At 46.6% G+C, this 12,349-nt stretch overlaps 1 protein-coding gene across 1 annotated transcript in view; it reads left to right on the forward strand.

Annotated features, from left to right (window-relative positions):
* Nucleotides 1–12,349, forward strand: part of VAPB (VAMP associated protein B and C) — a 242,516-nt gene that overhangs the window by 121,438 nt on the left and 108,729 nt on the right. The window contains exon 3 of the mRNA XM_044090073.1: nt 117–290. Within this exon, the coding sequence (XP_043946008.1) occupies nt 117–290 (174 nt within the window). The remainder of the gene's footprint in view (nt 1–116; nt 291–12,349) is intronic.

Consider the following 12,349-nt stretch of genomic DNA (forward strand, 5'->3'; position numbering starts at 1 on the left):
GGACTGTCCAGTTATTACGCTGTGGTATGTTAACTGTTTTTTTGTTTTTTTTTTTTTTTTTTTTTTTTTTTTTGGTAACTCTTTTGTAATGAAGGTTTTACTATCTCTTTTAACAGCATGATGTCGATACAAACAAAATAATACCTTCAACTGCAACAAAGACAGAGTCCTCGGTGTCCAAACCATTAAGTTCTGTTTTGGAGGATACTGAAGTAAAGAAATGGCAGGATGACTGTAAGAGACTCCAAACTGAAGTACAGAGATTAGAACGAGAGAATAAGCAGCTAAAGGTAAGCTTTCAGAAGTTTTCTTTATGCAGAATTCTGTAGATTTAGATACCGGATTGCTAACTGGAGGTGAAGAAAGAACCTTTACTTTTGCACCAAAAGCAGCATGTACACTAAAACTTGTTTAAGTTGTCAGGTGTAGATTTTTTAAAGTTTTATTTAGGACTACGACGTTGTTTAAAGTGACACTTGATAACGCTAAATTCTCCCAAGTCCATTTTGCTGAATCTTTTAAATAGTTAAAAATCACTCTGTCAACAAACTCTAACATCAGCTATGGTTCTTTGACATTGTACTTTGTTCTACTCATACCTCACAACCTGGAAACATCAAAAATCTGGACAAGCCCCATGGAAAATAAGTACAAATCTGTATGTTGATTAACATAAATTTAGCGTACATAATTATGTAACCCACCCACTCCAGTGGAATTATGGGTTACCAACTTTCAAAGCTCAAACTGAAGAACAGACAACCAAAATATGGCACTAGGAGTCCCCCTGCAGCCATTCCAATGTCCCATTACCTGGCTGTTTAGCCCCATTTAATATGTAAAAGATGTTTACTTAAGCGCTTTTCGTCAAGCCAAATGCCTGACTTCTTCAGAGGAAATGACATAGTGACAATTATCTTTCAAATTTATATAATCATCTTAATTAACCAAAAATTATATATATGAGCACATATATGCTAATAAGAACTTGAAGATGGAAAATGCTCTAGCTAAGCATATTGCTATGAATTCCGATCATAGTTTTAAATTTACTGCAATAGACCACACTCCAATAAACCAGAGAGGTGGCCCTAGACCACTACAATTAGAGGAAGCTGAGTTAGTATGGCAGGTAAGATTGTATGCTTACTGCCACCCTGGTATAAATGATGCTTGTTCAATCTCTAGTCTTTTAAAATTGAGAAGTTTAAAGAGGTGATTAATATGTACCATAACATTGTTATATTTGTTTTAGTGTTCACATTAATGAAAGTACATCAATGTGTATATTTTATACATTATTGTTTGTTGTTGTATATGTTTTTAATATCCAGTAATTGATTAATTAGTTGTAGCAGGCTTGATTGTTGGTTAATTAAGATGATTATATAAATTTGAAAGATAATTGTCACTATTTCCTCTGAAGAAGTCAGGCATTTGGCTTGACGAAAAGCGCTTAAGTAAGCATCTTTTACATATTATTTGTTGCTTCGCTGTTTACGTGTTTTGTTTTTTATTAGTTTATTTGCCGTTTGTTCCCCTGTTTAGCCCCATTTACCATAAACACTAATGTGCATGCTGCTTTACTTCTACATTGATTATTTGGATTTTATTTTTACATTTTATAGCACAAACACTAATAGACATATGCTAAACTAAGCTATACTGTCTTACAATGAAAATAAACATAACATTAAAACTTCTCTGTCCTTGAAACTCACATTCATTGAAACCCACACCGCATCCAAAGAAAATGCATCTGGCCAGTGGTGAATAAAGATTACCTTTGGGCTGTTTTCAAATCATAGGCCCCTTGCACGTACAAGAAACATGCATGTGTTTTGTGATGCACCTTCCTGACTTTATTAAATTTTATTCCTTGTATAATACAGCACACTTGTTAGACTTAGAGCGCATTTTAAATTTATTGTTTGAACATTTTTCCAGTAGGCAATGAAACAAAATTGAACCAATGACAAAACTGCCCACTTCAGAACATTTCCATCATAAAAGTCTACATTCACACACACATTATTTTTCTTATAATGCAGCACAGAATATAATCATTCTGATTTTCTGTTCCTGAATTTGGATTAATATTTTTTGCTCTCTTCACTGAGACCCAAATGCCATTGTGCTTGACATTTTCTCACCTCTGTTCTATGTGTAGCTACACCCATGACTTGTTACACCCACCCCCTTTAAAAGAACAACACAGTACAGTATCAGCAATGCATCTACATACTGTGGGAGTAGGAACTCTCACAGCCTTCTGCATCAAAAGCAAGTATTTAACCTGTTATGCTGTTAACAGTGCAAGCAGACTCTGCATAAGCAACACTAAACTTCTCTTCCCCTGAAGCTCTCAGCTCCTTTTAAAATCCACTCAACTGTATCTCTCAACATTGCAGCACAAGAATCTGGAAAAAGCCAAATTGTATTTTGGGGGGGGGGGGGCAAAAGCCCAAAACACAGGGACACATTTTAAACATTGCTTGTATAATTTTGGAAAGTTGCTAGAATAAAATGATACCACCATGCGTTTCACTGCCAAGTCTTGGACCCAGGACCCTGTGCACTGTAGTCAGAGCAACATACCACTATGCCAAATCAGCAGTTTCCTGAAAGAGAGTAGCTTTAGGAAGGCAAACTTAAATGGCTATAATTTAGTGAATTCAGATGTTTTTCGTGTTTCACTGTTGCAGTCATCACATTTGGGACATCCCTGCCAGGGTAGCCCTCAGTCGGCCCGAATACCAGAGGCTTAGTACTTCTGCGTCTGTTGCTGTCGCTTCAGGACTGATGTCAGGTCGTCAGTATTATAAAGTAATGCAGCCAACGCCATTACATCAGTTTTTCTTGCCAAGGAGCCCGAAGCAGAAGCAGTTCATATGAGTGCTGGTCGGCCGCTACCTGAGTTTTGTTTTCCGAACTGAAGTTGAAGTCTTCTAAAGCTAAGTACCCTGTTGGGGATCCTTTTTTCTTGCTCCAACAGATGTAAGAAAAAGTTAACAATTTTCTCACCTGTGGAAAGCATACCACACTGAGACTTTCATTCTTACTATTTCACTTGCTTAGGCACAGACCACAATGTCCCCCCTGTCGCATTTGTGCTTTAAATGCCAGAACTATACGTTGTCGGGCCCTTATTGTAGCTAGATATTTTTGCTCTCAATCCTCTATTTCCGATATGGCTTCGGTAAGCCATCCGACATCAGATCTTCCTAAAAAACGCAAGGATAAAAACAGCGACAGACCGCACAGGTCCAAACCTACAAATGATGCTTCCATTTAGCTAGTCGTCAGATGTTCATCGTGTTTCACTGTTGCAGTCATTACAGTTGGGTTATCCTGCTGGCAGGCTTCCCGCAGTCGGCCCGAGTTCCAAAGTCTAGGTCCGGCGTTGGTTGCGGTCACCTCCTCCCTGACATCAATGCGTCGGGTATAAAAGATGCAGCCAACGCCATTTTCTTCAGTCTTTCTTGCCGCGCGGTGCCCAAAGCAAAAGCAGTTCGCAAGTGCCGGTCGGCCAACTCCTGAGATTTTCAAATTCAAACTTCAGATCCGAAGTGTTCATTAAAGCTAAGACCCCGTTGGGGAAACTTTTTTTTTTTTCTTGCTCCAGACTGATGTCAGAAAAAGTTAATAATTGTATTTCTTGTGGGAAGCAAATACCTCATAAGGATTTTCATTCTTACTGTATTCCTTGCGTAGGCCCTGAACACAACGTTGCTAGTTGTCAGTTTTGTGCTAGATTTAACCAACGCACTATTAAGCGTCGGTACGATTTTGCATTTCATTACTTTGGCAGAAGATTCAATTATATAATGCCGTTGGAACAGCCGACGACTGGAGTTTATGAAAAGAGCAAAGAAAAAGAAAAGGACAAGCATCCGAGGTCCAAAACCGACGATGAGGCTTCTGTTAGGCCTATCGCCAGTTCTCAGTGAGGTGCTTTCGCAGCCCCTGACGCCCGCTACCTCAGAGCCACACGCCGCTTCCGACTCCCACTTGTAGCAGACTAGGCCATTGGAAAGGTATTGGACACTCTGAAACTATTCCTTCAGATGGGTCCGGAGCCGCTGAGCAGGCATCGGCTTCTGAGGGTGTTTTCAGACCTACACAGTTGTATGTAAAAGCAACTTCAGCTTCAAAGGCAAAGACTAAAGCAGTTCTAAAGACAAAGAAACAAGTACAGCATTCTCCTGGACAGGCCTCCATGCCTAAAACAGATGCTTAAAATGGCCGAAGACCTAATTACTTTGATCAGGGGTTCCCATCCCCCTCCTGATAAGAGGCCCAGGCAAGAGATAGAATATGAATCTTCAGATCAGGTTTCCATTTCCTCTGATTCTTTTTCATAACAGGAATATTCTTTTCTTCTCTCTGAGGATTCTGATGCTGAAGAATCTATCCCTTCAGCCTCTCCTGAGGATTATTCTTTTGGGGAGACCCTGCATACTATGAGGGAGCATTTCCACTGGGAGAGCCAAGATTACTCGGAATCCAAGAAAATGCTCAGAGACTTCCTTTTATTACCTCAGCACAGGCCCCTTGCCATTCCTCCTGTTTTAGACATTGTAGATGATGTATTTTCAGAGTCCGGTCTGTCTCCTGACTCTTTACCACCAGCTCCTGTTAAGCCAGACAGATACTACAGGGTTCCTGATTCACATAAATTTCTTTCCAAAACCCTGCTGCTGACCCAGAAACTATTTCTCAGGGTCCCAAAGGGGTCAAGGCTTCCACTGCAAAAAACCTTATCCCCTCTGATAGGGATTCAAGGGCCCTGGACAGATGGGGGGGGGAGATTTATACTTCTGCTACCTTGGCTGTAAGAGCTTTAAATTGTCAGTTTCATATGCTTAAATATCAGCAATATCTTATGTTACTGCTTAAACAGAAAATGTTGACAAATTCAGAATGTGCAGAAAACAAAGAAATGCAGGATTTATTGCATGCAGCTGAACAAGTGGGAAAGCATACTTTGCAATGTGGTTTTGATTCTCTAGAGGCCTCCTGCAGGGCAGCAGTTACAGGTTCTGTCATTAGGAGGCATGCTTGGTTAAAAGAACAGAATCTGCCCGATCATGTTAAAGCAAAACTCTTGGATGCACCATTTCAACATGATACCTTGTTTGGTGTTACAGCAGAAGAAGTGTTAAAGAAAATGGAGGACAAAGCTAAATCTATGCAAACAAGGAAGGGCGTTTTACAGGTACAGCCTCCCAGATTTAGCAGGAACTGGCCTACAAAGAATCGGTCCTTTCCAGTGTCAGACAGGCCTCAGAGGCAGATACAGACGCCCCAGAGGCAGATCACAGCCCCAAGGCTCATACAGGTCTAAACAATGGGGTGCTTCTACCTCCAAAAGTGGAGAGGAAAAATCACAGCCATACAGGAAACAGTCTCAATGACTTTCCCCTGCCAGCACCAAGCACTTATCTTCTGGCAGCTCCTTTGGGGGGGGGGGGCGGGGGGGGGACTAGCACTTTTTTCACAAAATTGGCATATGATCACACAGGACAAATGGGTCTTAAATATCGTATCTCAAGGCTACAGGTTCCACTTTCACACCCTGCCAAGGCCAAACGGTATGCCAGACCTGCCACTCAATCAATGGGCAGAGGCACAAAAACAAGTTTCATCCCTCATGAACATGAGAGCCATTCAGCAAGTACCACAGCAAGAGCAGGGACAAGGATTTTACTCAAGGCTATTCTTGGTACCCAGAAAGGACAAAGCCTGGAAACCAATACTGGACCTGCCTATCCTAAACACATTTCTGGATATTCCAAAATTCAAAATGTTAACTCTGCAGCAGCTTCTGCCCATGCTGGGCAAGAAGGCTTGGCTTGTGACTTTAGACCTAGAAGAGGCATACCTGCATGTCCCAATCAGCCAATCATGCAGAAGATACCTCAGATTTATAGCTGGCTCAATGCACTACCAATTCTCTGCACTGCCCTTTGGCTTATCTACTGCGCCCAGGGTCTTCACAAAATGCCTGGCACCAGTAATTGCGTTTTGCAGACAGAGGAATACAAATATATCCTTACTTGGACTGCCTTATTCAAGCAGCGAACAAAGACATTCTACTACAACATCTGGTGTTTGTAAAAAGATTACCAACAGGTCTAGGGTACACAGTAAACGAAAAGAAATCAACACTAGTACCCTCTCAAGAAATAATATTCCTGGGTGCAAGCTTAAATACAACTGCCCAGATGGCTTATCTCACGCCAGACAAACACAGACAACTGACTACTTATTTCAGAATGTTGGCAACAAAGACCCAGTTATGTGCAAGAAAAATTCTGTAGGCTTTGGGCTTCATGGCATCCTGCATATACTGCTAATTCCATATGCCAGACTGCATATGAGGAAACTTCAATGGTATCTAAAAAGTGTTTGGACTCAACATTGCCACAACCTGGAAACAATAAATCTGAAGTAGTTAACTTCATTTGATCAGCAACCTGTGGGTATTGGTTCCGATTCAGATCCGAGCCGGCAGCTTTCCTAGCAAAAGATCCGAGCTCCTCCCCACTACCCATAATGCCCTGCTACCTCCCTCTAATCCTCAGACCTTGTTTGCCGCGGCTTCTTGAAGCATCTGAGAACGAGCTCCTAGCGTTTGGGTTTTGTGAGTTGTGTAGATTATTTATCTTTTTTCCCTTAAATTCACTATTTTCTGAGTGTGTGTGACACCCCTTCTCTCCTATCTATCTGGGTAGTTTATCTTTAGTGTAAATTTAAATCCCCCCCCTTCTGTCTGTGTGTGAAGGTGTGTGCGTGTGGACCTAATCTTGTCATTATGTCCGAGGCCCCAAAAGCTATTTTTTTCGAAATGCTCCGAGTGTGGCGGTAAGCTGTCCCCAGTGGATGGCCACACACTGCGTTATTTGCCTGGGTGTAGACCATCTTTCTTCAGGCTGCACTATCTGTGCAGCCTTCAACCCCAGGGCTTTGAGGGATAGGTGGACTAAGCTAGTCCTCGCGGGCCTTTTGTCCCCGGATTCAGCTTTGTTGTCCTCCCCCTCAGTGGCGCTGGCTGCGGCTGCCCCACCAACCGTTCCCGCTTCCCTGGCTGGGATTCAAACTCCCTCTTCGGCTCAGGAGGAAAGGGAATAGAGGAAAAAGGACAGGAAGGATAAAGAGCAGGAGAGAGGCATCGTAGCCACAAGAGGCGGGCTGATTCAGCTCCCTCGGCCCCGCCATCTAAGCAGCTAGCCTCCCCTCTTAAAGTCTCCAGGTTTTCCCCCTCCAGGCTTCAATCTCCACGTTTCTCCCCAGAGCCAGAGGAGGAGACCCGGTCACTTTTGAGGTTGCCCAGGCGGCCTTCCCGGCCAGCCTCGGCAGCCTCATCCAGGTCCACTAGAAGTTTATCTGACGCAGATATGGATCGGATGATGCGTCGATTTCTTCAAGCCCAGCTGTAGATGGGAGTGCTCTTGCCCCCCCCCCCCTCCGGGTGGAGCTTGACCCCCTTTTTCGCCCCCATTGCTCCTTCTCTGACCCGCTACCGGGGTTCGGAGCTATCTGATCCGAGTAGCTTCGGAGCCGAGGTGGTGTCGGCGCCGACCGTGTTTCCTACTTTGGCTCCGACTGTACCTTTGAGTTTGTCGGATCCCTTTTCGAGCGTCTGATCTGGAGGGGTTAGTGTGCCTTCGGCTCTGTTGAGGTTAGATCTGATCCGATCGGGTCATTGCCGGTGCCGATCCACGTACCGGATCCGAGGGGACTGCTTTTGGATCCTAGGGAGAGCAGCTCACCCTCTGCATTCGGCGTCGTTGAGAGGGTTCTTTCGAGGGATTTGAGGTCCCAGGCTCTGGCTATGGATCCACCCGCCATTCCCTCTCAGACGGGCCTGTCTTCCATCATCCGGCCACAGGGCCAGCCTGTGCCTACGTGCCAGATGGTTCCCATGGAGGAACAGGACATTGTTGGTGAGCCCTCCTCGGACAGCCCCCCTGAGGAGGTCCCTCACAAAAGTAAGTGCAAGAGGGGGCACTTGGACTCACCCGAGTCTCTCACAGAAGACACGGACTTGGAGGAAGGGGAAGGTTTCCCCAGGTCACCCCCCGAAGATGTCTCCTTTGGAGACATTATGGAAATGCTTCGTATTAGAGGGGGGGTGGTCAGCCCAAAAGCCTTCCTCGGATGAGTCTCTTTCTGGAGGCATTCGCAGGCCCATCTACCTCTTGGGTGTCCCCTCCCACCAATCCCCTGGTGGACCTCATAAGTATCAGGGCATGGAAGGAGCCGGACACTGTGGAGCCAGTACCCAAGAGACCGGACAGGATTCTCAGCACCCCCACAGACAGGACAGTTTGGAGCAAGGGTGCCCCTGTAGATGCCATGGTGGTGGCGGCTGCCACCAAGAAGGATTTAGCACAGGAAAGTTCCTCGGTACATCCTCCAGACAAGGAGTCTCGGGCGATGGACCGCCTCAGAAAGCGGATGTTCGCTTCAGCGACCTTCTCTGTAAGGCCACTGAACTATATGGCACACGTGATTCGACTACAACGAGACCTAATCAGAGTACGCTGGATCACCCCCAGAGTCCATGTCGGCCGAGGACAAACGGACCTTCTCGGCACGAATGGCCACTCTAAGTCTATCATGAATACCTCTATGTAGCTTCTTTCCCATGCCACGGAAGGAGCGGCTAGAGCCAGCGGAACAGGCATTGTCTTACGATGACAAGCCTGGCTCCGTCTCTGCTACTTTGCGGAACCCTTCAAGGTGTTCTTCGCGAACGCCCCCTTTGACGGTTCTATGCTTTTCGGCAAAGCCGTCCGTGATACGCTACTCCAGAGCGAGAAGGATGGGAAAAAGTCTGCCGTCGGGATCCACTTCTCTGCTCCTCAGAGGTCCTTCTCCAGGTACCAAAGAGGACAGAAGTAGTGGTTCTGGAAATCCCAACAATCCCGTTTCGCTCCAGATCCGTAGTCCTTCAGAGGCAGAGGAGGGCAGGGTGGACGCCGGCCCAGAGGCAGAGGGGGGCTGAAGAATTTTGGGTCGAGAGAACCCTTTTCCGATCGACCTGCGCAGCAACCCTGAGTGGTAGCCTGACTGCTCCTCTTTGGAGGCAGTCGGGGGGCTCTTCTTGGAGCATCTAGCACATTGGGAGTCCATTACAACAGATCGCTGGGTGCTCCGGATCATATCCAGAGGTTACTCAGTCCCATTCCTAAATACCCCCCCCCCAGGTTGGGGCACCTCCCCGATGTACCACCCAATCAGAGGGAGGTAGCAGCCCTTGAAGTAAAAGATCTTCTAGAAAAAGAGCCATCCAGCACGCCCCCCCCCCCCCCGGTCAATTCGGATCAGGCTTTTGCTCCAGGTTCTTTTTGGTGCCAAAAAGGATGGGGGACTTGCGGCCAATTCTTGACCTGTCCACGCTGAACCTGTCAGTTGCCAAAGAGAAGTTCCGGATAGTCACCATTCAATCCATTCTCCCACTATTACAGGATAACGACTGGATGTGCTCCATAGACCTCAAGGATGCGTATTATGTTCTAATGGACAGGCGATCCAGGAGGTTCCTCCGCTTTCGGCTGGGAGCCAGCCACCATCAGTTCAGGGTCCTACCCTTCGGTCTCACCACAGCCCCCAGGGTGTTCACCAAGGTCATGGCAGTTGTAGCGGCCCACCTGAGGCTTCAGGGAATTCAGATTTTTCCTTACCTGGACGACTGGCTCCTAGTCGCCCCCACCAGGTATCTACAATGTTCAGCGAGAGACTACTTCCTACATCTCGCCCGCTGTCTAGGGATCACGATCATCCACAAGAAATCCTCCCTTCAGCCTACTCAAATTTTGGATTTCATAGGGGCCAGGATAGACGCAATTCAGTCCAAAGTCTTTCTGATGTCGGACAGACTGCGCAATCTAAACCTACATGTTTTGACTCTTCAGTCCTCGGCCCCTCCAGCGGAGTTAGTCCTGAGGGCTCTGGGGTCCATGGCAGCGGCCATCAACTTGTCTCCTCTCTCCCGTCTGAATATGAGGATTCTCCAATGGACCTTACAAGTCCAGTGGTCCATTCTGCTTCATCCCTTGTCTGCTCCTATTCCTCTCGGCAGGGTTTGCAGGGAATCTACTTTGGTGGCGCCATTCCAAGCATCTCCGGGAAGGGCGCCCCTTATCCATGTCCCCATATCAAGTCACAGTGACCACGGACACGTCTCGCCTCGGGTGGGGGGGGGGGCATTGCATGGGCAGCACCATCCAAGGCATGTGGACTCACACAGAGACCTTTTTGCATATCAGTGTCCTGAAGATGAGGGCGGTGCTTCTAGCGTTGCAGGCTCTCCATGCCCGTCTTGCTTTGGGGACTATTGCAATTCAAACAGACAACATGTCAGTGGTCTGGTACATCAACAAGCAAGGGGGAACCAGATCTTACCCACTTTGCCGAGAGGCCATGAGAATGTGGGAATGGGCTATAACCACCAACCGCTTTCTCATAGCAACGCACATAGCGGGTCGGTCAAACATTCTTGTGGACAAGCTGAGTCGGACTATCCGCTCACCCTACGAGTGGTCTCTGAATCCCTTAGTAGCGAAACAGATCTTCCTCAGATGGTGTCAACCTTGCTGTGATCTGTTCGCGTCGCCTTCGAATGCAAAGTGCAGTGAGTTTTTCGCTCTAATTCTCCCACCAGGGGAAAACCCCAGAGACTCTCTGGTTCATGCTTGGCCATCCGGTGGTCTTTATGCTTATCCTCCTCTTCTGTTGACAAAATTCTTGCAGAAAGCTAGTCTGTTGGGGAGCAGAGTTATCCTCATAGCCCCATTTTGGCCTCGTCAAACATGGTTCCCTAGTCTACGGTCTCCTCCATTGCATCCTCCCTGGATCTTAGATCCCCTTCCGGATCTGATTTCTCATCCTCTGGGGTTGAGGACCCCCGACCTGGACAACCTCAAGCTCTCTGCTTGGTTGATCCAGTTCCCTTGATGGCTAGGACTCCCGGTATCTCATCCTCAGTTAAAGCCATTCTGGTGGCTGCCCATAAACCTTCTACCAGAAATGTCTACAAGAGTAAATGGAAACATTTTTCTGTCTGGGCGGAGCATACGAATTTGGACCCCTTTATGGCTGCTATTCCAGCAGTCCTCGATTTTTTTTATCTCAAATTTTCCATCAGGGAGCTAGCTCAAGTTCAACTGGCAGCAATTTCTAACTTTCACATTGGAAACAAATTTGGCCCCCTGGCATCATCTAAGATCTGCAAGACCTTTCTGAAAGGTACCTTTCTTTTGAGACCCCCTGTTAAAAAGCAGTCACTCCATGGGATTTAACCCTAGTTCTCCAGGCTCTGACTGGTCCTCTCTTGAGCCTGCAGCTTCGGTTGACTTGAAGTATGTATCTTGGAAAACTGCCTTCCTGATTGCCATTACTTCAGCCAGAAGAATATCGGAGCTTCAGGCTCTTTGCAGTAAGCCCCCATACATCATTTTTCATAAAGACATAGTTTCCCTCAGGACTAACCCCTCTTTTCTGCCAAAAGTGGCTTCTGAAGCCAATATCAACCAATCTATCAACCTGCCTGTCTTCTTCCCTAATTATCAACAAAGGAGAGTATAGACTCCATTGCTTGGATGTACATAGACAGTTACGATTTTACCTACACAGAACGGCTGTTTTTCAAAAATCAGAACAGCTCTTTGTTTTATTTGCCAAGTCCTGCCTGAGTCAACCAGTGACTAAGGTAACCTTAGCTAGGTGGATTTCACAATGCATTCTTCTTGCATACAGAAGCTCTGGTCGACCTGAGCCCGTGTGTGTTCGGGTAAACTCTACCCGATGTCCTTCAAGGATGCATCTGCAGTCCTTACATATGGGTTGTCCTGCCTCAGGCAGCCCTTCGGTCGGCCGGATTCCAAAGTCTGGGTCCGGCGTCGGCTGATGTCGCCTCTCCCGGCGCCAGAGCCTGGGGTATCAAAACGTCAGCCGACGCCATCTTCCTCGGTCTTTCTTGCCGCGTGGTGCCCGAAGCAGAAGCAGTTCGCAAGTGCCAGTCGGCCAGCTCCTGTAACTTCAGCTACCGAAGACTTCAAAAGCTAAGTACCCCGTTGGGGACTCTTTCTTGCCTCAGCCGATGTCAGATCAAACGCTTAAAGTTAGTAATTGCTTAACTTGTGGGAAACAAATACCTCATAAGGATTTCCATTCTTACTGCCTCCCCTACCTAGGCCCAGACCATGACGTCTCGGCCTGTACAGCCTGTGCCTCCTTCAACCGACGCACTCTTAGGCGTCGGGTGGAGTTTGCAGAGGAATTTTTTTGGGCTAGTTACTGTTACAATATGCCGTCGGAGACTCCGACTTCTCATTTAACC

This window comes from Protopterus annectens, chromosome 12.part0 (assembly GCF_019279795.1).
Source record: "Protopterus annectens isolate FY-2018-M chromosome 12.part0, PAN1.0, whole genome shotgun sequence".
In the NCBI taxonomy this organism is placed as follows: Eukaryota; Metazoa; Chordata; order Ceratodontiformes; family Protopteridae; genus Protopterus; species Protopterus annectens.